At 33.5% G+C, this 26,647-nt stretch overlaps 2 protein-coding genes across 4 annotated transcripts; one reads left to right on the top strand and one right to left on the bottom strand.

Annotated features, from left to right (window-relative positions):
• Window positions 1–7,419: 7,419 nt before the first annotated feature.
• Window positions 7,420–23,030, top strand: LOC117338115. Of its 3 annotated transcripts, none has more exons than XM_033899318.1 (13): window positions 7,420–7,499; window positions 10,779–11,093; window positions 11,309–11,440; window positions 12,046–12,150; window positions 12,342–12,449; window positions 12,783–13,000; window positions 16,970–17,225; window positions 17,625–17,705; window positions 19,029–19,112; window positions 19,971–20,036; window positions 20,270–20,312; window positions 21,424–21,527; window positions 21,855–23,030. In XM_033899318.1, exons 1-12 carry the CDS (start codon window positions 7,442–7,444, stop codon window positions 21,497–21,499), a joined length of 1,542 nt encoding a protein of 513 aa, XP_033755209.1. In that variant the 5' UTR covers window positions 7,420–7,441; the 3' UTR covers window positions 21,500–21,527; window positions 21,855–23,030. The 3 variants fall into 3 exon arrangements, with proteins under 3 accessions (XP_033755209.1, XP_033755207.1, XP_033755208.1); XM_033899316.1 differs by having other exon boundaries at window positions 20,270–20,308; XM_033899317.1 differs by having other exon boundaries at window positions 19,032–19,112; window positions 20,270–20,308.
• LOC117338116 (apolipoprotein D-like) lies at window positions 23,031–24,982 on the bottom strand. The gene is made up of 4 exons (XM_033899319.1): window positions 24,695–24,982; window positions 24,016–24,140; window positions 23,562–23,653; window positions 23,031–23,390 (listed from the first exon to the last, which is right to left on the bottom strand). The coding sequence occupies exons 1-4, from the start codon at window positions 24,806–24,808 to the stop codon at window positions 23,167–23,169; spliced, it is 555 nt and encodes a 184-aa protein (XP_033755210.1). The 5' UTR covers window positions 24,809–24,982; the 3' UTR covers window positions 23,031–23,166.
• Window positions 24,983–26,647: the final 1,665 nt, after the last annotated feature.

Consider the following 26,647-nt stretch of genomic DNA (forward strand, 5'->3'; position numbering starts at 1 on the left):
GTGGTATCGAACTGCCCAACGCTTCATACTTCCGGCGTAGTCATGCCAGTATATTTGTGGTATCTAACTGCCCAACGCTTCATACTTCCGGCGTAGTCATGCCAGTATATTTGTGGTATCTAACTGCCCAACGCTTCATACTTCCGGCGTAGTCATGCCAGTATATTTGTGGTATCTAACTGCCCAACGCTTCATACTTCCGGCGTAGCATGCCAGTATATTTGTGGTATCTAACTGCCCAACGCTTCATACTTCCGGCGTAGTCATGCCAGTATATTTGTGGTATCTAACTGCCCAACGCTTCATACTTCCGGCGTAGTCATGCCAGTATATTTGTGGTATCTAACTGCCCAACGCTTCATACTTCCGGCGTAGTCATGCCAGTATATTTGTGGTATCTCACTGCCCAACGCTGCATACTTTCGGCGTAGTCATGCCAGTATATTTGTGGTATCTAACTGCCCAACGCTTCATACTTCCGGCGTAGTCATGCCAGTATATTTGTGGTATCTCACTGCCCAACACTTCATACTTCCGGCGTAGTCATGCCAGTATATTTGTGGTATCTTACTGCCCAACACTTCATACTTCCGGCGTAGTCATGCCAGTATATTTGTGGTATCTAACTGCCTAATGCTTCATACTTCCCGGCGTAGTCTTTATAGGGTGGTATAGATGACTGTATCTGGAATTCAGACCCCTGTCACATTCAAGATTACCTCCATAGTCGCCGGAAAGGTATTATTCAACCCCTGAGCGAAATGTATTGAGATGACTTTCCAATTGTGCTCTTTAGTGCGGAGATAGTCCCGGGAATCATACCCTTGCTCCATTAAGGTAACCATGTTTGAAACAAGAATAAGAGTAACAGTACTAGTGTGTCCCTTGACGAAGGGGTCAAAGATGACCTTGACCAATGGCCACCAGAACTTGGTCAGGCTTAGAATTTGAGGTTTTGATATAACGGTGAATATAAGAACAAAATCTGGTGAGGGGTCGCGACAGACGGACATAGGTAACGAACACTATGTGGCACCAATAAAATGGCGGAAGTATCAAAATGTTAAAGCCATTTCTGTAGAGAAAATTGTAGCGAGATACTACTTCGTTTTGCATTTGCTATATATTGTCCATATTGAAATGAAATCTATGTACCAAAGATGGCCATAATCTCGACAAAACTGCTTCGCTATCTTATCTAGAACAGACCGTCATATGAAGACACTGGTTATCACTAATGCCTTGTGTTTGGTCCACAGGTGGTCCTAACTGAAGTTAGGATGTGTGTCATGTTAAAACTGGGAATGAGAACGTTTCATACAGAGGGTAGTGTTACAGAGTTATTTCCTGGAACTTTGTTGGTACTAAACAAAATATCGAATCGTGTGGCATTTATGTGGCTATGCTATCCTTCCATAAGAGACACCAATTAATTAACAGACGACATTACGACATTGTAGAGAGGCAGTTCGGTTAAAGACTCTCGTTTTATCTGTGGTTATGTATTTAGACGTAATTTTAAATCACTGACAGAACAATCCACACGGACAACAAAAGCTAATCCAAACACCATACCCAATGGCTTCTGTGTAATAACCGATATGTAAATAGAAATGAATAGTCACCTATACACTGTAGCTTGTGTCCCCCCCCCCCCCTATACACTGTAGTTTGTGTCCCCCCCCCCCCCTATACACTGTAGTTTGTGTCCCCCCCCCCCCCCCCCCCCCCGTCCCCCCCCCCCCCCCCCCCCCCTATACACTGTAGCTTGTGTCCCCCCACAAAACATAGCACTAGCCTAGGTATGCCGACCTAGACAGCTACATGTGGTAGATGACAGTCTCCTGGAATAGAGGAATTAGTTTGGGTTATATATTACAACGTGTGTACAGTCGGACAAAATGTGTGGGAGCTTATTGTACTTATCTTGCTACATACTTTAATTAAATCCCATAAAAAAGTCGTGCGCATGACAATATATTTACTTCATATACATAATTTAATAAAGTTCAGAAGGCTTTATCAGATACCATTCTGTATATACATGTGAAGATAAGCCATATGTTAGACCACGTGTATTATAATTTGATTCACTGTACGAACAGTTGATAATTTTACCTATAGTTCACACTAAACGAAGAACATACCTGTATCCGACTAAGCATTAACATTCTCATATCTCTAGTGAAGCACATACATCAAGATTAATCTATCGAATGCTGCATTCATGACGACAACGTGTCCTGATAAAGGATGTTAAAAGGTCATATATTTTTATTGGTGCGGTGTTATATATGAAATAAGTACAATGATGAAATAAATTATTTTCAATCATTTACACGCATTTTCACGACCGATATTGAACGTGTGTGTTGATTTGATATTAAATTATGACAACGTATGTTATTTCAGTGTTTCCGTTAAATTTCTATATCATTCAAAGAATGAAGATCAATGCGTTTGTAATACAATGTAAATTGCGTAGACAGGGCTTTGATGTTTTGGTATTCCATAGACAATCATTGTTGTTTGGTATTCCATAGATAATCTTTGTGTTTTGGTATTCCATAGATAATCTTTGTTGTTTGGTATTCCATAGACAACCTTTGTTGTTGTTTGGTATTCCATAGACAACCTTTGTTGTTTTGGTATTCCATAGACAACCTTTGTTGTTTGGTATTCCATAGATAATCTTTGTTGTTTGGTATTCCATAGACAACCTTTGTTGTTTTGGTATTCCATAGATAATCTTTGTTGTTTGGTATTCCATAGACAACCTTTGTTGTTTGGTATTCCATAGATAATCTTTGTTGTTTGGTATTCCATAGACAACCTTTGTTGTTTGGTATTCCATAGATAATCTTTGTTGTTTTGGTATTCCATAGATAATCTTTGTTGTTTGGTATTCCATAGATAATCTTTGTTGTTTGGTATTCCATAGATAATCTTTGTTGTTTTGGTATTCCATAGACAATCTTTGTTATTTTGGTATTCCATAGATAATCTTTGTTGTTTGGTATTCCATAGATAATCTTTGTTGTTTTGGTATTCATAGACAATCTTTGTTGTTTTGGTATTCCATAGATAATCTTTGTTGTTTGGTATTCCATAGATAATCTTTGTTGTTTTGGTATTCCATAGACAACCTTTGTTATTTTAGTATTCCATAGACAACCTTTGTTGTTTGGTATTCATAGATAATCTTTGTTGTTTGGTATTCATAGATAATCTTTGTTGTTTGACATTCCATAGACAATCTTTGTTGTTTTGGTATTCCATAGACAATCTTTGTTGTTTTGGTATTCCATAGACAACCTTTGTTATTTTGGTATTCCATAGACAACCTTTGTTGTTTGGTATTCATAGATAATCTTTGTTGTTTGGTATTCCATAGACAATCTTTGTTGTTTTGGTATTCCATAGACAATCTTTGTTGTTTTGGTATTCCATAGACAATCTTTGTTGTTTTGGTATTCCATAGACAACCTTTGTTGTTTGGTATTCATAGATAATCTTTGTTGTTTGGTATTCCATAGACAATCTTTGTTGTTTTGGTATTCCATAGACAATCTTTGTTGTTTTGGTATTCCATAGACAACCTTTGTTGTTTGGTATTCATAGATAATCTTTGTTGTTTGGTATTCCATAGACAACCTTTGTTATTTTGGTATTCCATAGACAACCTTTGTTGTTTGGTATTCCATAGATAATCTTTGTTGTTTGGTATTCCATAGACAATCTTTGTTGTTTGGTATTCCATAGACAATCTTTGTTGTTTTGGTATTCCATAGACAATCTTTGTTGTTTTGGTATTCCATAGACAACCTTTGTTGTTTTGTATTCATAGATAATCTTTGTTGTTTGGTATTCCATAGACAATCTTTGTTGTTTTGGTATTCCATAGACAACCTTTGTTGTTTGGTATTCATAGATAATCTTTGTTGTTTGGTATTCCATAGACAATCTTTGTTGTTTTGGTATTCATAGATAATCTTTGTTGTTTGGTATTCCATAGACAATCTTTGTTGTTTTGGTATTCATAGAAAATCTTTGTTGTTTTGGTATTCCATAGACAATCTTTGTTGTTTTGGTATTCCATAGACAATCTTTGTTGTTTTGGTATTGATAGATAATCTTTGTTTTTTGGTATTCCATAGACAATCTTTGTTGTTTGGTATTCCATAGACAACCTTTGTTGTTTGGTATTCCATAGACAATCTTTGTTGTTTGGTATTCATAGATAATCTTTGTTGTTTGGTATTCCATAGACAACCTTTTTTGTTTTGGTATTCCATAGACAACCTTTGTTGTTTTGGTATTCATAGACAATCATTGTTGTTTTGGTATTCCATAGACAATCTTTGTTGTTTTGGTATTCATAGATAATCTTTGTTGTTTGGTATTCCATAGACAATCTTTGTTGTTTGGTATTCCATAGACAACCTTTGTTGTTTTGGTATTCATAGATAATCTTTGTTGTTTGGTATTCATAGACAACCTTTGTTGTTTTGGTATTCCATAGACAACCTTTGTTGTTTGGTATTCCATAGACAACCTTTGTTGTTTGGTATTCATAGATAATCTTTGTTGTTTGGTATTCCATAGACAACCTTTGTTGTTTGGTATTCCATAGATAATCTTTGATATTTTGGTATTCCATAGACAATCTTTATTGTTGTGTCATGCCATAGACAGTCCTTGCTGTTTTGGTATTCCATGGACAATCTTTGTTATTTTCGGTGGGTAAGTTTCGCAGCAACAGTATCTTTGAAAATATTTGAATTCGCAACAAACAAGAATCATTCTTAACGAAAGGAAATATCGTTTTAAACGATTTCTTGATTGAAGTCATCGCCGAAAGCGTATTATCTGCATGCCACAAAAATGCATAAATAGTTATGGTACAGGGATAAATCTAATTAACATCAGTAAATAGTAGTTATGGTACAGGGATAAATCTAATTAACGCCAGTAAATAGTAGTTACGGTACAGGAATAAATCTAATTAACGCCAGTAAATAGTAGTTATGGTACAGGGATAAATCTAATTAACATCAGTAAATAGTAGTTATGGTACAGGGATAAATCTAATTAACGCCAGTAAATAGTAGTTACGGTACAGGAATCAATCTAATTAACGCCAGTAAATAGTAGTTACGGTACAGGAATTAATCTAATCAACACCAGTAAATACTAGTTATGGTACAGGAATAAATCTAATCAACAACAGTAGATAGTAGTTACGGTACAGGAATAAATCTAATCAACACCAGTAGATAGTAGTAACGGTACAGGAATTAATCTAATTAACACCAGTAAATAGTAGTTATGGTACAGGGATAAATCTAATTAACATCGGTAAATAGTAGTTATGGTACAGGGATAAATCTAATTAACATCAGTAAATAGTAGTTATGGTACAGGAATAAATCTAATTAACGCCAGTAAATAGTAGTTACGGTATAGGAATAAATCTAATTAACGCCAGTAAATAGTAGTTATGGTACAGGGATAAATCTAATTAACATCAGTAAATAGTAGTTATGGTACAGGGATAAATCTAATTAACGCCAGTAAATAGTAGTTACGGTATAGGAATAAATCTAATTGACAGTAAATAGTAGTTATGGTACAGGGATAAATCTAATTAACGCCAGTAAATAGTAGTTATGGTACAGGAATAAATCTAATTAACGCCAGTAAATAGTAGTTACGGTACAGGAATAAATCTAATTAACGCCAGTAAATAGTAGTTACGGTCCAGGAATAAATCTAACCAACACCAGTAAATAGTAGTTACGGTACAGGAATAAATCTTATTAACACCAGTAAATAGTAGTTACGGTACAGGAATAAATCTAAACAACACCAGTAAATAGTTGTTCCGGTCCAGGAATAAATCTAATCAACACCAGTAAATAGTAGTTATGGTACAAGAATAAATCTAATTAACACCGGTAAATAGTAGTAACGGTACAGGAATAAATCTAATCAACACCAGTAAATAGTAGTTATGGTACAGGAATAAATCTAATCAACAGTAAATAGTAGTTATGGTACAGGAATAAATCTAATCAACACCAGTAAATAGTAGTTACGATACAGGAATAAATCTTATCAACACCAGTAAATAGTAGTTACGGTACAGGAATAAATCTAACCAACACCAGTAAATAGTAGTTATGGTACAGGAATAAATCTAATCAACACCAGTAAATAGTAGTTACGGTACAGGAATAAATCTAACCAACACCAGTAAATAGTAGTTATGGTACAGGAATAAATCTAACAAACACCAGTAAATAGTAGTTATGTTACAGGAATAAATCTAATCAACACCAGTAAATACTAGTTATGGTACAGGAATAAATCTAATTAACACCAGTAAATAATTGTTACGGTACAGGAATAAATCTAATCAACACCAGTAAATAGTAGTTATGGTACAGGAATAAATCTAATTAACACCAGTAAATAGTAGTTACGGTCCAGGAATTAATCTAATCAACACCAGTAAATAGTTGTTACGGTACAGGAATAAATCTAATCAACACCAGTAAATAGTAGATATGATACAGGAATAAATCTAATCAACACCATTAGATAGTAGTGACGATACAGGAATAAATCTAATCAACAGTAAATAGTAGTTATGGTACAGGAATAAATCTAACCAACACCAGTAAATAGTAGTTACGGTACAGGAATAAATCTAATCAACACCAGTAAATACTAGTTATGGTACAGGAATAAATCTAATCAACACCAGTAAATTTTAGTTATGGTACAGGAATAAATCTAATCAACACCAGTAAATTTTTAGCTACGTTACAGGAATAAATCTAATCAACACCAGTAAATAGTAGTTACGGTACAGGAATAAATCTAATCAACAGTAAATAGTAGATATGATACAGGAATAAATCTAATCAACAGTAAATAGTAGTTACGGTACAGGAATAAATCTAATCAACACCATTATAGAAGTAGTTATGTTACAGGAATAAATCTAATCAACACCAGTAACTACTAGTTATTGTACAGGAATAAATCTAATCAACACCAGTAAATGAAATAAAGTTGCATACCTAATGATGAGGTGAAAAAACGAAAGAATATTAAAATGCAATTAATTTTTATTCACTCTTTTTAAATATAATAATATATTTTCAAATTTTTGGAGGTTGGTAATAGCGACAAATATGTCACTTTTGATATTATATTAAACATTAACACATTCCCTTAATGTCGGAGATGTAGCACATTAAAGACCAGGTCGTTAGTGATAAAAAAAGTAATATACCATCAAAGATATCCTTTTCCTTATGTTAAAGGCCCTGTAAATACCCCTTATCTTGGTAGATAGCGACACAAAGAGGACACCGGTCGCTTTAGTGGCAAAGTGACATCAGAGGGGATAAGTCGGAAGTGCGGAAACACTATGGACATGAGGATACTTATTTTTATCTTAATTTCTTTTTCACTGGAATATTTGACAGGTAAGAACTAGGTATTCATTTATTTGTCAATATAATTTCTTGAATTAAGCTGTTTAGAAAAGAGAAAAACAAAGCCAGATTTGTTATTTTTGTTATTTTCGCACTCGCCTAACGAGTTACCAAAACAGAAAACGCTGACTTGCTATTTTCCTGCATTGGTAACTGGTCAGTAAACATAGCGTGGGTTAAAGACTTTGAAAATACTTTTTATCTAACATGAACGGTCGTTTTCTAAAAGTTATTTCATTGAATTGAAAATTGCTAAATTGAAAACTTGTTTTATTTTTTAGTAATTATATTCTTAACTTTACTTTTATAACTGAAGTAAATACTTTGAGAAATAGTTTACTCCGATCGAAGTTTTTGATCGTAATCTGATTTTTGCAATGTGTTACATATTTGTTAGTTTAATAGCAGGAAATGTCGGTCTTTTCTAAACCCCAAACATACATATGATATAAGCCGCATAACCATGATGGAGGAATTCCATTACATTTTTCGAATAATGTTTAACTTCCAATAACCTTCTACAAAACATGAAATGGTCGAACCCATACTTCAAAAGGGTAGTAGACTATAATGCTTACGTATATATCATACAAACACATGATGATTTTATAATTAAGACTCATAGTTGAACACTTGAAAAATAAGACAAACATGGCATTACGTCCTTGACCCGACTTCTTTATATAATTCAACCTGTTTCTCTATGTTTACGACTAACAAAAGTTGACGGGAGTATTATGGTATGGCAATGTCCGTCCAACGTAAAGTTTTGTTTGTCAGGAAACCTCTTATACATATTTCAGCTGTTCTCTTTGAAACTTAATATGCTTTATAAACATGACATGTAGTTGTGTTTGTTTTAATGGCATTTTCATTTGGCTGTTTTTACAAAAGTTATCGCTCTTTGTTTATTTCAGGATTTTATTTAATCGGAGATCACCTACAGTTTTCAACCGATCTCTTTGAAACTTATTATGCTTTATTATCATGACACATTATTTTGCTTCCCTGAATAGCATTTTTACAAAAGTTTTTGCCCTTTGATTATTTCATTATTTATTTTTTGGCCGGGAATCTCCTATATTTTAAAATTTTACAACCTTCATATATAGTTTTCTGAGTGGCATTTTGATTGGACAATTTTTACAAAAGTTAATGTCCTTTCATTTTATCTCCTTAGACCTCTTAAACTTTATAGCCTTTGATATAGCATAAAAGTTTTCATCTACATTTTAATCAGACAATTGATTTTACATTTCATTGCTAGAATTTGAATTCACTTGATGCAATAATGAGTTTCTGCTAGAAATGGGATGGGCGTGTATTGTTCTGCCCTATGGGATTCATGTTTGAATTTAGTAAGCGATCTGAAAGGCAATATTAGAAAAAGTCTACAGTGTTTTGAAAATAATAACAAATATTGTGTTAAAAAATGAATTTTAAAGATACTAGTACTAGCCAATACATTTCTTACATTAAAAGAGGTACAATTGTAACCCATTCGTTTGGTATACTCAAAGAATGATTTCAAAATATCAAGTATGATTTACAACAAAAACTCTATATTGTGATATCGAAAACCACCATCATGCACTATTTTAACCATTCGAAGGTATTGTGTTATATGAATGGTGTTATTTTTTTATTATTATTATAGACTTACCGACTGGATCCTGGTATTATGATTCTCTAGTTGAAGAATAATACATGTTCCATATTCGTTTGATGTCCTAATGGCCGTAGAAAGTATTCAAAATGAAAGGAGGAGGGATAAAATTACTATTCAAAGTGTACTACAGACATGGAAATTATTTCAATATTACAAACTATTCGAAAAATCCGTTTAAGTAAATTATTAAAAGGTCTATTATTACTATTATTATCATTTAGCAAACACGCAGTTAATATAAGACGACAAATCCCCTCACTGGCAATCACTTAAAATATGTAAACGTGCGAGTAAATCCCGGGCTTATTAAACATTTACTGTTATAAAGCACATCACTGTATATAATGGAACATGGTGTGTATTAAGATATGATAAATTACCCTTGTTTTCCTTACGACTGCGGAACGCCAGGCGCTATATATCCCAGACGAGGTATGCTTATGTATAATCATTGCATATTCAACACCGAGGTAAACACGAGGCGCCCTTTGATAGAATTATTGACAACCGCGTCAATGCTCTAATATCTACTTAGAAGCTTAGTATTTGATTTTTACTGGACAAATGAATCTTTGGACTTTGAGTTCTATGCGGGTCTTAAAAGTAATTTGTTGGTTGAATTTCGAAACTGTTAGCAGACAGATGTTTAGAATTAGTTGGGGGGGGGGGGGGGGGGGGGGGGGGGGGGGGGGGGACTTTAATTATATCTATAACGTTATTTGTGTATTTGCTCGCAAATTATCCTAAAGAAATGTCATTAAGAACTTTTATACTCGAAGACATTCCGAAACTCTAGGTACGCAGTCTAAATAGTCTGGATAAATTAGAAATAGAGTGTTTTCTGCTGAAAATGCCAAATCCCACGCTGATGACTTCTTTTGATCGCTATATCAGTCCCCGATTTCATCTCCATGTCTAAGTTCAAAGAACCTTAACCTTGTGATTATAAACCTACTTTCCCTTTTATAAACATCTCTTTATATGGCTGATAAAGAATTTTTACTCTTTGTTTTAGTTTCTATTGTTCGAATTTGGTTTATGGGTGTTCCCTCTGTGAATCTGTGTGTATTTTATTCGTTTGTATTCATCTCGTAGCATACTAAGCATTTCCCTTCACGCTTCGTATAGTTACGCTTTGATGTCCTTGTGTTGGTGACGTTTTGGTAATTTTTTCCCTTTTGTTGTTTGTTGTTGGCACTTTGGTAAATTTTTCCTTATTTTTTTTACCTCAATTTTTATTCAGAAAGATGTCTTTTATATCTATCGAGTAAACGCAATTCATCAGGTTTTTAACGCGTTTGAAGTTGCTCGATGCAGTTTCTTCTATCATTTTGCATACACTGATTAGTAAATCCATGTTTGACATTAAGGAAAGGTAATGGTGCCAACCCTTGAAACCTGTAAATAGGAATTCGTTATTGATTTGTTACACATTGTAATGATACATGTTTTTTCTCTGTATTTAACATCTATGCTTACCATCATTGAAATATTCTGATATCAAATATTGTTGTCTCGACAATTGATAGTAAACGATATTCCCTTGCATCAATGATATCTTGTTTCAACATTGTAATAATGCTTACTTATAAACACTACAGAAGCAAGTGGTGATTGTGGAGGATGCTTTAAACCTCCCGATTTCACAAGTCCGTACATCCTAATGGAAGCACAAACCGACCAATCCAAAGAAATTGTAGAACACGGATTAAATGAAGTTCCTATAAAAGTCGACGTGCAGGTGCGTGCTATAAATACAACAGATCCCGTGTTTCCGGGACTTGGCTCCTCCCAGCGGGATGACGACGAGCCGGCTCCATACGGAGGCGTGGTTTATAAGTATAACGACATTTCAGTTGTATTGTATGCCCCAAATCGAAACGACGGTAGCTCTTCCGGAACTATCATTTATACAGGTAAAACATTGTCATTTGCTTCATTTTTTTGCAATGAAATAAAGATGTTTTAATCAAGACTGAAGACAACGTGAAATCGTCTCTCACTAGACTTGGACTTATATATACATATGATTTATAATTGAAATCATTGTCAGTACAAACCTGGACATATTTATATAACACAAATTGTTCATTGCCTTACACCAATGGGTAATATCTAAATTAAAATACAGGAAATGACACATGGAACGGTCCCCACCACCAGACAGAGGATAGGGCAGAAGTAAGAGCCAAAGTGTGGACGAATTGTAGTTTCCCTAAGCCTCAGTTCGATTCTGACTGGTTTCCAATGGCAGTCAATAATGGTAATTCTTTTTACAGAAAAGATTTTCATTTCAATATTAATTTACATTGTAGTTTGATTTCGCTGTTATATCATATTGGTTTGAATCACAATCGTAAAAAAGCGACAGCAATACCAACGACAGATCAATAACTGGGACGGTATAAAGTGAATCTAAAAAAAATCATTATAAATGGTAATGAATTCAGATAGCCATGGTACTTCTAAAGTTACTTAAAGATATTTCATATATCTAAAAACACAATCTAAAATGGTCTTTATCTTCAATTCTTAAATACGAATGAAATAGTTTTATATCCCTGGAATTAGTTAATTTCCTGATAACACTTTATTAGTATACAATGCATTCCCCCCGTCAAAACGTAAAAATTGACGAAGGCTTGATATTAACCAACATATTTTCAGAATATAATGAATTTGGTCTAAAGTTACACATAAAATCATTAACTTCCTGAAACAAGATGTTAGTGTCAATATACCCCCGTTTGTGTGCACATTGACAGTTGGCAATTTGTCAAATAGATCTCATTTATGATCAGATACTCAGACTATATCATTCGGAAATGCTTATTACTTACTAATTATTACCATATTCGGTTGTTTCAGGAAGCCAATCTTTTAAAGAAATCGCACACGGGCTTGGAACTTATCCTGAGTATGTGTCAGTACAGATAAAGGACAAGAACTCTAACTGGTATTCAGATGGCATTGGTATGTTTATACAGTGGTGTTTTTCCAAAAAACCAGTACATATATGATAAAAGAAATGGTACACATTTGTATGTATAAAAGAGGTGAAAATAGAAGCTCTAAGTAAGTTACTTATAATTATATATAGTACAATGGAGTTATTTTAAAATGAAAATAATCAAATGATTTATAAATTATTCTTTAATCAACAGGATCTGCAATGACAGTTCAAAATCTTACCCCACAATCTGCGTGGGGAGGTGTCATCTATGGATTCAACGAAAGTCATGTCAGAATATGGGTTCCAGGATTTGACTCTGGTGAGCACTACTGTTTTATCATTGTCGATCGACTTTTATATACTAGTCGAGTAAATCATGTTGATATTAACGATCTCTTACGAAAGCATTTAAAACTGTATGTTACAAGAGCGCCAAGAATATATTTGCAACGAACTCGTAACTTGTATTTAGATCCATTATTTTGTGGTTAATTGTTCTAATAATTCCTAGCTATGGTGATATGACAGAACGTATTCCACCTTTTCCCTCCACGACTTGAATCCTTTCTGTGACGCAGGGATCCATCATTAGAAAGCTCCAAGCTTTGCTAATCAATTTGATGATACATATGTACATTATTTTAAATTTTAGGAAGCATGTACAGCACTGCTGATGGATGGGGTCGTGGGTCAAAGGAGTTTTGGAATGAGGGATCAGTAAGGGTTAGGGTGTGGAGTCATTTTAAAGCTGATTTGATATACTCCGCAGTGTCTTTATTGGGAAATACTACAAGGAAACGGCATTCCCATCACCTATCCACGCGTAAAGGAGGCTCAATGGACATTGACAATGGAATGATTTACGTAACGGTAAATATCTTGCTTTCATTACCGTTAACTGTTTTTATTTAGTATTTGAAAAAAACAACTTCTGTTATAAAGACAGATGATTATGTTTCATTTCGTTTTGTGTAATTGACGAGTAAGGAGTAAGATATATATTGTTTTAAGATTCTTTAGATGGGATTTTCAGCTCAAAAGACTCGACTTTGTTTAGTATGAAAAGGGTAGGTTCCTAAAACCATTTTTTTGTAAAAGCATACCTGAATATGTCATTTCTTTTACAGTTATGAAATGCAAAAGGTCTATAGGACCCGTAATTTACTTTTTACACTACTGAACTGGGTAGGGAAGTGGTGGTAGAGTGAAGTTACAAAAGTTATGTTTAAACATTCTTAGAGATATTTATGGAAAAATAGACCTTCGGACATACACTTTCTTGATAATAATAAGTTAATATCACATAATACAATATACATAGGACCTGAAAAGGTTAGCGGTAACCTGCCCGACCACGCGAGTTTTCCCTGGGTAATCCGGTTTCCTCCTACATTAAGATCACTCGCACGCTTACATCCGGGCTAACAAGCGTGATTAGTATAAGTTAGTATCTAGCTACCAAAACACCCTAAGAGGACTGGCTGTGCAATTCATTAACTATGTAATTTATTAGCTTTCTCTTTATAACTGTCTACAACAGTAAAAGCTTAATAACATATATGGTTTTAGTACCAGTTTATATTTAATGGAATTTTGTAATTTTCTGGATGCAATTAAATATAATTACCTTCTTGTGACTATATCACTGTTAGTGATTATCTCCCTTCTCACAGTTCATTATATCACAGATCTCTGATTAAATATACAATAGATATATAAATTCTGTTATCTATGTAGCGTAAGCAAACATAATTTTTTATTTACTTATTTTTATTTAATACTTGAAATTTGTTTGGTACAATGTACACATGGAGGAGACCGGTAATACCATCTATACCTATCCTTTGTTTTTGTATTACATGTAACTTCTGTTTTTCTATTGTTTTGAATGAATGTGTGAGTGAATACTTGTTGATTATTTTATTACATACAAATCATCATTTATAGGCCTTACAGAAAGATGCTGTGCTTTTACTTCACTAAAGATTAATGCTACTTTTATGAATCTTAGCAATGCCATTGGACTATTTAGTAAATTATACCTTATATTTATGTATTGGAATGAAGTATGTGGTTCCTCTCGCCGTCTTACTCTTGTATAAATATATTTTTATACCTTCAATACTTTTCAATTATACTTGAGCATCAAAAGAGGGAGTGTAACATCTTTCTGTCAGGTCTAACCTGAAGTTTTTCTGGAAGAAGGCTTATATAGGCTTAGCCTGTTGTCTGATTCTTTTAACAATGCTGTATTTGCATGCATAAATATTTGTATGTATTATATATGTATTGTTAATAAAATATTTTGAAATTAGTATAAGTTGATATAACTTGTTTCGCAATAGTTGTAAAATAGATAAAGTTTATATTATATATATAATAGTTGGAGCAAATTAGTATTAATTAATGTTTTATATGATAATTCAAAAGATATACCTGGTGATAGCCTTCAATGCAACATGGTTAGAAGTAGTCACTTAAATGTTTATGTTCTCCGTTAACGTAAATGATAATATTTTGTAAATGTAATAAGCAAAATTGCCGATATTTTTGTGTGATTAACTAGTTGTATGGTCTCTATTCACTAACCTACCTAACCTACCTAAAATGAAACTGTAATACACGGAAAGGTGACCAAGTAGTATAGGATACTTGCTGTATGACAACACAAACCTACTCTGCGTTTTCCTGCTGGACACTGGCAATACTGATCTGTGATAGGGTCATCCTTGTTGTATGTATTGGATACTATCCAAAGATTGTATTTGTTCTGGGATTTGTGGCGAGAACGTAATTTTGTATTTTTGTCACTTGATTAGGCAGTAAGGATATCTGAAGGTCACCATTATCGGTTAGGTGTATCCCGAGTCTGGCTGATTTGATGAGCGCTATATCTGGCGGTTTCCGTATCAAGCTCTGGAAAAAAATGTTTGTACTTGTCTTCCACTAAGAATTATTCTTCAAGTCCAAAGAGAGCCTAGCTCTTCTTGCTAGTTTATAGTCTTTTGCTGCACGGGCAATAGACGGATTGTGTATAGGACCACGGATAGCATTCAGGCAGGCAGTAGTAACTCCAACAAGCTGTTCTATAACGTATTTCAATAAAACAATAAAAAGATAACTGCTCTTTAACAATTTCCGCAGTTTAAATCCTCCGTAGTAACTTTCTACGTCTCAGCATGCTTTTGTACAATGTCTGTTTGATATTTCTGTGTCATGCTGTTGCTAACCTGACCGCAAGAATGAAGGCATGTGTGATTCAAAATCAGATGACTTGATGAGGTCAGAAACATCACCGATCTCTCTGTCAATAACAATGTTATCACTATTATGTAGCCATACTTTCAGGTTTGCCACAGACTAAAAATAAAAAAAGAATGAAATCTTGGCGTCCTTTCATTGCCATAAAAGAGCCCTATTGTGTCCAGAACATAACCACCTGGAAGCACAAAACTCACCAACTGTAGATAATACCGCGTTTGTTTGCCGCAATAGGAAGACATTTGCATTTCTTGATCTATAGTTTTCCGGACTATATACCGGTAAACATGCCATCCAAGACAACTGAATTCTTTTTTTACGTTCAAGGCTTTTTTGAAAGAGGTTTTGTGAGAATAATTGCATACAATCGTCTTGTTCAATGCTGAAGTAACCATATGGAATGTTAAAAAAAAAACGTCAGACATCCAAATACAATACAGTGCACCGAGTCGTGACCAAGATACGTTTGTTTTAAGTTTAACCCAAAACAAGATTAATGCATTGAATGGTGAACTACATTTTGTATTAGTGATGTTACTGACACATAGCTCATTAACCTTCATTTTGTTAAGTGACTCATGTCTCACAGTCCTCATTGGAGAGAGACTCAAAGTCTAACCTGGGTTTGTCAATCCAACAATCACTGTGCTTGAATCATCTAGCAGATCATTAACGATAGCTTCTGTTTTGTTACGGAGGTACTCCTTGAGATTTTGAGCATACGTATTAGGCAGCAGGATACCATAGTTTGAAGTTCAGTAAGAGAGTCAGACGTGCAGAGGTTCATCCGATTCCACTGTATCTGGATGGTTCGGACAGTTTGAGGCCCCTCTGAGACCTCTGCGATACCAATTGGTCTTCGTTTCCTCTCACAGCGTTTCAAACGTTTGTAATTATAATTATAATGTGATTATTGATGGGTCTATACCTTCTTATGAAAGAAGTGTTCTGTGCCTCTCATGTTTAGCAACCTTTCGGAAGATTATTATTATTTGGAAGCATGTCCTGATCCAACATGCGATGTTTGTGCCATAAAATAATAGTACTGAAGAAACGTTTTTGTATAAATTACATCTACATAACTCGATAAGCCTTTTGTTTACAACTATACCCTAAAGAATATTGCGTTTCAATATTTAGGTTTTCAAAAATTTAGTACCAGCCTTATTATACATACGTGTATATAATGTGAAGTGCAGGCATTGGCATAGGTGCCCTTTGACCTTTATTCATTTGATGATATCATGATATATGAACAAGCACAATCAGGACGGACACTGGGTTTATTGCCAACAAAGATGTTAAATCTTAGTCCCTATTACACAACTATTGATAACGCATTTGACTATTGAATGACAAAATAAAGATAAATAGACTTATTAAGGGTTTTTACTATACTTGTTGCTGTGACGGCTTCCTTTATCTTATGCTTAATGAAATAATCTTTGCAATCAAATATTATTTAACACGGGTCTGTTCCGTGAACAGGGATATATCAACCTGAATGTAAGAGTTTGGTCAGTCAGCACGAGGGTTGCTTATTTATTTTAGTTATATACTTATCTGTTACATTTTCAGGTTAAGGCTGTTGGAGGTAAAAATGCCGGATTTTCCTTCCCGGGAATGGGAGCAGTACAAAATGCTGATCCCAATGAATCTTTTGGTGGGTTAGTGTACGCCTATGGCCCTCGTTCAATAGCTGTATGGCAACACGTACAACATGATCATGGATATCTTGTTTACATCAACCAAAACTGGGGCGGTGGTCTGATGTCTCAGAAATCCAAAAACGGCAGCATGATAGTTCGGTTTTGGGAGCCTTACACTAGTAGATGTACGTATACAAAGCATGAACTTTCAACAATGTATTCTATATTAAAATATTAACGAGGCCATTTCTTGTTTTTACATGGAAGCTTATATTTGATACAAGGAATGAATCGATAACATGTTACCAAATGCAGCTTGTTTTAACTAATGATAATTTGAAAAATAAATTTCAAATTGTAATTACTAATAACACTATTTTATCAAATTGATTGTTTTTTCCCAATTTTATTGTATTCAGTTTGATGCCATTAAGTTTTAATGTGTGTATGATGTTTTTATTCTATTTGTATTATGTTAAAAAAAAAAAACTTTCCGAAACATTTTCATGGATATAAATAACAATATGAACACAATGGGAATTTGTTTTTGTATGAATATATGAGAGAAACATTTCGTGTCATAGGTCCAACCTCTCCAATCAACCATCCAGTTACCGTTCATCTAGACAATGGGAATCCTACGACGTTATCCTCCGTACAGTCAGGTAACGTTTGTCATTTAGTATTTCATCTTCATTTATATCAACAATACAACCGCATTGTATAACAGCACGTTAGGTGTTGGATCCTTGATTTTGATCCCATTATTAATTCATATCCATAAATCAGCATTATAAACTAATTTACATCATTAATTATTCCAATAAGATATTCATTTTTGAGTACATATTTGCTTTATTGGTTGATATATATAAATGGTATCAATTTAACATGAAGAGGAAATTGAAAAACATGTTTGTTGTACTTACTTACTCTTGGCAGACTGTTGGCATTTTGTTTGACTTTAGATTCTAATGCATCAGTGATGAGATTCCATATATAATTCATCAAGACTAAGGCGAAACATGCAACGTTCGGATTTATTGCAGGGGATGTTGATATCGTATTTTTGTGTGTGGAGTTCTGATAATTGTATAATTGATATTGAATACTGATCATTTCCTTCTTACCAAGTAGATTTAATGGTGTATCTGCATACTTATATTCTGCATGTGAATTTGAGAAGATATCAATACTCTTAAGCTACGTTTTATATCATTCTATTTATTTAGTCCAATATTAACTACTCAATTAAATGGAAGATTAAGGAAAAGAACTACATATCTCTTATTTTGTTTTAAAGAAAATAAAACATTTCAATATTGTACTAGTGCTGCTTTACAGAGCTGGTTTTAACAGGCGAAATAAATTAATAATTTTATCAGGTAATAACATTCAGATACATGAAATTATGTGATTGCGCAAAACATTTTACATGAGTTCCCGTAATTCAAAAAATATATATATATAGAAAATTAAATTGAAAAGTAAGATACGATAGATGTAAAGGAATACCCAATATACACACAAGATGTTAATACCATTCAAAACAAATTGGGAATTAAATACTGTATAGATAAATAAAACTAAAAAAGGAATCAAACTGCATCATACATTCTAGGAATCATCAGCTGAGCTAAGGTCCGAATGTGTTGATACCTATAAGGAACTGTAATCTAACAAAGAAATCATGAAATTGTAAAATAGTACAATGATCGCTTTAGTATTAAATTTGCATGTTCCTTTAAGTCTTTAGGTTCATGAAACGTTTCATAAATGGACGACGTAATTCACATTCACAACAGCAAGAACCCAGGACTGAGTGAAAAGCGGATGGTTTCTCTTAATTTTACATGTATGATGCAGTATTCATATGAATAGGTTCCTTTTTTAATTAAGCCTTTATTTTAGCGATTTTAACTATAAATCCTTACTTGTGATGTTTTAAGATTCGTTCAATATTAAGTTTTTGTTATTATTGATTTCAGCAGCAATGACCAACACTGTACACCTACATACGACAGCGGCACCTAACACCGTAAACACAAATACGACAGCGTCACAAACATCGGGTAAGACTAATAGAATCGTTCACCCCCTTGGGGGTGAGACAGGGGAATCTCAACCCGAGGGGAAGATTATTAAGTTGCCAAACACGAGGCTTGCCGAGTGTTTGGCAGCTTAATTATCTTACCCTGAGGGTTGAGATTCCCCTGTCTCACTGCCATGGGGGTGAATGATTATTTTTCTCTTACCCTGTTTAACCTCTTATGTATCTAATATTGACGTTAAAGTAATGCAAGGAAATGTTGACGTGACGAGATTGAATTGTCAACGTGCCGTCATTATACTGTTGCCGTGACGTCATGGTATTGTTGACGTGACGAAATACAATTGTTGACTGCGGATATCCCTGCCCAGGGTAAGAGAATATTTTTCTCTTACCCTGTTTACCCCCTTATGTATCTGATATTTACGTTACATCAATGGAAGGAAATGTTGACGTGACGTGATTGAATTGTCGTCGTGACGTCATTGTATTGTCGACGTGATAAATGCAATTGTTGAGAACGTGAAAAGAGCACGTGTAGCTTGTCTTGAAATAAGAAAATCTCACCCTGGTAAAACTACGGATATCCCTGTCCAGGGATAAGAGAACATGTGATCTCGTATATCATAAAACATACCTGATTGTTCCAGAAACTCGAACAAGTCCTTTATATTACATTTGTTTAAGAACATTTCATGATATATATTTCCTTGTAGATTCTTTCTTGCAATAAACTGCTTTAAAGTGCAGCTCATAGACAGTATGAATGTCACTTTATTATAAGCAAAGGACATGAAAGGCATCAATTTTATATCTTTTATATACGTGAATGGTACTTCTGTGTGGAATTGACCTTCAAAACTCGAATTTGTTTGTCCAGCTATGCAAGCTTCAACACATCAACAATCCACAATCGGAAGTAGTTCAGCGTCATTTCTTTCCCCAGGTAAATATATGATTCTTATCATTGAAATAATACTAAGATAACAGATTAAACATTAATTAGAAAAATAGACAATCAAGATTTTGTCTTCGTCTTTCAATTACCATTTAACACGTTTGTCCACGAGGAGCCTTAAATGAAAAAAAACTACCATTTTAATCATATGATTTTTTTTCGTATATTGAATCCATTTACATTCATCTAATTATCCTATCTGAATAATAATCTCATTTAAGCGGCCACATCAGAAGAATCTCAAGGAATGAGTGGTGCAGGTAGGTAATTATTTCTTATGATACCTGATTGTCTCTTTTGTTTTGTAATAACGATGTTACGAGGGATGATTTATATGTATGGAGCCTCGTATTGAAGGAGGTGCTCAATGAGGTTTTTTTTAAGTCCTATTATTCTCCGACAATATAGGGCCGTGTACCCAAGGACTGGTCTCATTTTGTTACTTTATATCGACGAGGTAGCACTCTAAAATGAACAAGACAAGCGGCTTTTGTAAAATGGACAAAATCGGTTAGGGTTAGGGTTTGGGTGAAAGAATATGTCATTGCCATGACTGCCATTCACGATTTTGGCATTAAATTGATTGAACATCCGCCTTATTCACCTGATCTCGCTCCATCAGACTTTCATCTATTTCCCAAACTGAAAACAGCTATTTCAGGCACCCTAACCCTAACCCTTACATGCAGTGGATGACTTTCCTGAACAGCAGTATGTCCGACAAAATTCAAATCCTTCAATATGAGGCTCACAACTTATCAATCAGCCCTCGTAATTTTTAGATACAAGCACATTTTGTTCAAAGTATATTTTTTTCACTGTCTTAGTGCTGTTTTATCAGGCCCAGTAGCTGTATGAGCCATTTGGCAATAAAATACGATTTAGCTTATAATTTTTTGCATTGGTGATGTGAATATTTTCTGATTTGTCAAAATTTCGTTTTAATAAACTTTAGAGAAACAATTAAAAAATCGAATTTAAATCAAAATTTAAAAGAAGGATAGAATTATAATAATAACAATACATTGTAGTACCTTAGCATCGGGATTATAGCACATTTGGATTACAGACTTATATATTACCACTACGCCAATATTCCTATTCGTATTAAATTCAATCAATTTAACAAAACTATACATCTCGTACGAGAATTGAAGATAAATGATAATCATTCTTCCTAATTTCAGTTCGGATTCTGTCCTAGACTGTTGATAATACGTATTCGTGTTTTATTCTTGTATAAAAATTCATATGAAATACAGTTGTATTTTGTTCCTTATGTAGAACTTGTATACATATTGAATGAATGTTTTGTTTCTGGTAAATTTTCATTTAATCACCTCTGCTGGATAATTACTCAATGTTCTGTTTCTAGTGTTAGGAATCATCATTGGAGCATGTCTGTTAGTAGTATGTGGTGTAGTTACGGGTGTCATATGTGCCTTTTATAAGAAGAAAAAGATGCAAATCGAAGACAAGGTAACAACAATTTATATATTTTGAGCTCCTTAATTCTAAAATGAAAAACAAATTTGATTTCAATTATTCAAACATTTATAAGCGGAATATTTATATTATTAAACTATCGGGTGACGACTTATATTACATCAATCATTTAACCCCTGAATGAAGGAAATAGTATATAACAAATAATGTATAATCATTGACATAATAATCTCGAAAGCAAAATTAGCATAAAATGGCAATCCACTGATTGGTTATTTATTTAAGTTATTTATATTTTAGATCCTGATTATAATGTCATGAATCTAAGATACCTACGAGTGATTTGGTTATTTTTTTCAGAATGTAGTCAATGAATAGTTTATTTCACTGGATATATTGACGGACAAGCCATGTGGTAGACAGGATATCTTCACAGCTTCAGTCGTAATCCATCAGTATGGACACAACCTAGTTGTCATTTTCACCAAGAACACATGAGATATATTGATGATTGCTTAATAACAGTATATCCCGTTTAAAGATGTCGGATGGTAATTATCTCATTGTTGCAAAGATATTTATAAACAATGTGGATTCTTGTTCAAAACTAAAACATTACTATCATAATCTTTTCCTGACAATAAAACAAAAGACAATGCAATCAATTGTATTTTGTAAATTATACTTTTCAATGTTGATATCAATATAAATGTCTAATTTAATTCTGAATCAGTAATGTTTGAATATTTGTATGTTTAATCCTTACACGACAAATGGTAATTCGTATTAAACCATTTAAATGGTTTTAAACTGTTCTTATTTTTTCACTTATTAAAACAGTTTTGAAATGTTTCCCTCCGATAATCGATGACAATTTTCGAGATTATATGGGCGTTATTGAAACCATATACCTACATGCATAATTGATACTTAACTTTTTTTAATGATATGATTAAAGTTACATAAAACGTAATATGAATTAAATTTCAACGAAAATGAGATGAACCACTGATAAAAATACCCATGTTAAGACTACTCGGACATTCGTGTGATCAATACAGGAAATCGGAATTCCGATCTGTTCAATATTTCTGTCAGGAGTTTATCTTATCATATAACGAGTTACCTATGTCTATATAAGGTGACGTAATACAGTACATATACTGAACACTACTAGTGCTGCTTGTTTCACCTAGGTTTTAGTGACTGCATGTGATGAACGCTATTTCTCAATCTATATTAAAATCTTGAATAGGAATTCCCTGACTAATTAATCCAACAAATCATGGATGTGAAAAAAATATTAAAGTCGCAACGTCAAACGCATTTTTGGATGATTAGACGAGGAATAAGACAGAGCTAAGATCGTACTCTCTGTTACTTGTATAAAATGATTTCTATAAATAAACCGGAAGGCGAACTGTAGTTTTCCACAGTCTATACCTATTCATACAATAACATATCTGTGACAACAAATGGCATATTGCTATACTGTACATTAATTAAGCTATTGTTAATCAAATGATGCCGACACAATTGTAGTATTATTTTTTATTCAAAACATATCATTTGACTTACAATACATATTTACAACAAAGTGAAACAACGAAGAGATCAAAGTAAATAAGTTTAAAATGAGAGAGCATCATATTTGTCAAATCTAATTATTTGTTCAGCATCCTGTTTGATCACACTTGATAAAGTGCCCGGTATCGATTCTAAAACCTTTGAAAACATTAAAGAGTTCATCAATTTTGGCTTGTGGTAGCGACCTCTGTCGGGAAAGAATCCAAGCAAATTCAAGATGGCTGATTCCAAGGATGTCAGTACATGAGTAAATAAGTGTATATGAGGTGTAGTCTGTTTTAAGTACCCAGTAATTACCGTACGGCGTGTCTGTAACAGATAAAGAAATATATATAAGAGCGTCTTATTCACAGTGTTATCTATCATGTTTATTTCTGGAAATTTTGATACCATTATATCTCGGCACATATAAAGGTCTTTACTTATGAACTTACATGGAGAAAATTTTAAAAAGAGAAAAAGTGTAATGTGATTACTTACTTGCGGCGAATCTGATTTTAAGCTTAGCAGGTGAATTGAGGTCAGATTGGAAGGCATCACCGAAGGCAATAGAGCGATTTCTTGTCTTAGGACTGTAGGCGAGAAAATATACATTAGCAAATTACTTTGTACAATACCATATTTAGCAAATGTTGACAAAAAAATCAAACTTTATAGATTTTACTTATTGACACTTTCACTAGTATGTATGATAGTATACAACGGTCAGGGTAGGCCTAATTTTCAAGTAACATTAAAGACAAAACATAAAATGAATAACAATGCCATACATATTTGATGAACCAACTGTTACATAAAAGCCAGATATACCAAACAGCGTTCTGGTTAGAAAAGCATTTGTCTGACCATGATCTCATGTATACCTCTGTTAATATTATATATGTATAATTCCCGTTATAAACCACCGCTTCACTCATAAACAGTATATACTCACTCAATACCGACGTTCTTCACCCGGATATGGTTGTCAGGTAAAAGGGTATAGTTTGCGACGATACATTTCTCTCCTGATTCGAAGCTGGCTGGAAATTTGTAAAGTTCATACCAATCGCCGATATACTGCAAAACAAATTGAACGAAACATTTAATTACTTGTAATTGGTTAATATTATAGTACTTTTTCATAACCAAGATTGATATTAATGCCGTGATAATAAATCTATAAGAAGGCAGCTATATATTTTGGTTCATGCAACATAGAAATAAGAAAGGTTTAAACCTTACCTATGATTTTAGTTGAGTATGACTTTAATTATGGTCAAGTAAGTATAATAAAATGGCATTTAAAGAGTCAAGGCATGGTTACTCACAGTATACGCCAAGAGGACATTTGTGATTTTATATTTTTCTTTTAATTAAAATATTAAAGACATATCACAGAGTATATTGATAAGAAAAATAACAAAAAAAAATGAAAAATGACATATTTAGTTAATTCATCTTATTGACCATGGTATTGCATAGATCATAGGGACTGCGTTTCATTTTAATTCCTTCTTTATATACCAACATATGCCCCTTTTTAGGTATGGGTTTAGGATTAAACCAATGGTTTCCAACAAAAGTTATGACTATTTTCTTTAAGCTTTTCTAATATGTGAATTCAAACTTACCTTGTTGAGATCGAAGTTTTCCATTGTATGTGTAGTTGGGCAATGCCCGAAACTGAACGTCTGGGCCGAAGCGAAAACAACAACGGCCGCTAGAATTAAACCTTGTCGAAGCATGGTGGCAGTCGTGATTTGTACGTTTTCAGCTGTAAGATGGATATGCAGGATTTTACTAAAACATGAGTCTTTATATAAGCAATGAACTAGACAAAGCTCACGTGTTGGGGAGTGTGAATTCCTTCAGTCTTATACAAGTCCTACTGTTATGAAATGTTTCTCACTGATAAGAGTCGGTGAAATTCCAGAGTAGCGAGTGTTGACTGTGTAAAGATATTGCCCAGTCACTACTGGTCAAAGGAATACAGCTGACCAGGATATACATCAAATGCAGACAAAAAGGAAACAGGCATATAACAGTATCGTAAAAGAAGAGAAAATATAACTATAATGTATGTACATTTATTGATGACAGGTATTCTATTAATTTTATTCGAAAGTTTGTTTTACAAATTTAATTATTATAAAAGTCCATGTTACAACAACACCTGGCAATATACTTTTTTATATAAAGACACAATATTTCAATTGCCACTTATCAAGGTTTACATCTCCCCATCCAGATTTTTCTTTCGACCGATTTCGAGCTTCCTCTATGGCCTGTTATTTATCAACACTTTTGACCATTAGCATCACTACCGAGTCCTAAAAAGGACGACAGCAGTAATTCCTTTTTGACTCTATTGTATCTTACACTCAATGGGAATTGGATAGTGCTAATATCTAGTGCGTCATTCGTAAAATCCATCTAGAACTATGTAAAGGATATTGCTGATAGTTTTGTTCAAATCCTAGCAAAAAGAAAGACACTCCATGCTTCAACAGTTATCATCGATTCTAATCCCCATGATAAACAATAATTTGGAGAACTATTTTGGTTCTTCAGACGTTAAACAATTAGTTAATATTTGAGTAAATAATTAACATAACTGAACATCATAATTTAAGTTAACTGATTCTCTGTATAATTAACGAAATAAATTCTATAATTTGAACATATATCCTCATTACCGCAAATATCCATGTAAAGTATTCTTGGAAATGATATACAATGGATACTTATGCACATGCAAACGGTAGACAAATACTGTGACTTTGTTGACTACATTATTAATTTAAAGGTACTTTAGAGATGAAACCAAAGCAAATATTTTACATACATAATATATACCTTCTAATAGGTCTGTATCGGACTATAGATTCGGTTTGAATTAAACGGTATATTACTTTCTTCACCTTAAATATCAATCTGACGTAAATAGTTCATAGAACTCTGCAGAATAACTGTTCAGAAGTTTGTTTACGATTCCGATATTACTTTATATGTAAGCCTTCCCCAACTCACGTGTACGGACACGGAGTTAGGGAATCACTGACTCTGGTATGTACAGACGAGTGCTGGCCCTCTCATTCTGTCACAGATAAAGGACAGTTCATCTTCTAGGCTAGAGTTACGAAAGCTCTCGAGATGATTCATCGGGCATAGTAATAACGTATATATGATTTTGCCCTCTTTTTCAAACTATGTGGATTACAAATGTGATTTCAGAAACAATGACGTGTCCATGAACACACAAATGCATTGATCTTTCCGATTAAGTTTTTACAGTGCTTTAATTAAAATAATCCCTGAAATAAGCGGTAGTTCGGTAAAATGTTAATGTCTGTAGATTGTGTGTTCATATCTAATAATGAAATGCATATTATAAATACACTGGACTCCTCCGGGACTACATAATTTGGTCAGATTGTAGAGAGCATGATGTGTCATTACATCTACAATTGATCAATAATAGTTGTGTTATGTATTGAATAATATATACAAGAAAATCTTGAAACCGCGTTTTATTTTATCTATATACAAACAGTGTTTATTTCATATATGATCATTTTCCTGAA

Source organism: Pecten maximus, chromosome 11 (genome assembly GCF_902652985.1).
Source record: "Pecten maximus chromosome 11, xPecMax1.1, whole genome shotgun sequence".
Lineage (NCBI taxonomy): Eukaryota > Metazoa > Mollusca > Bivalvia > Pectinida > Pectinidae > Pecten > Pecten maximus.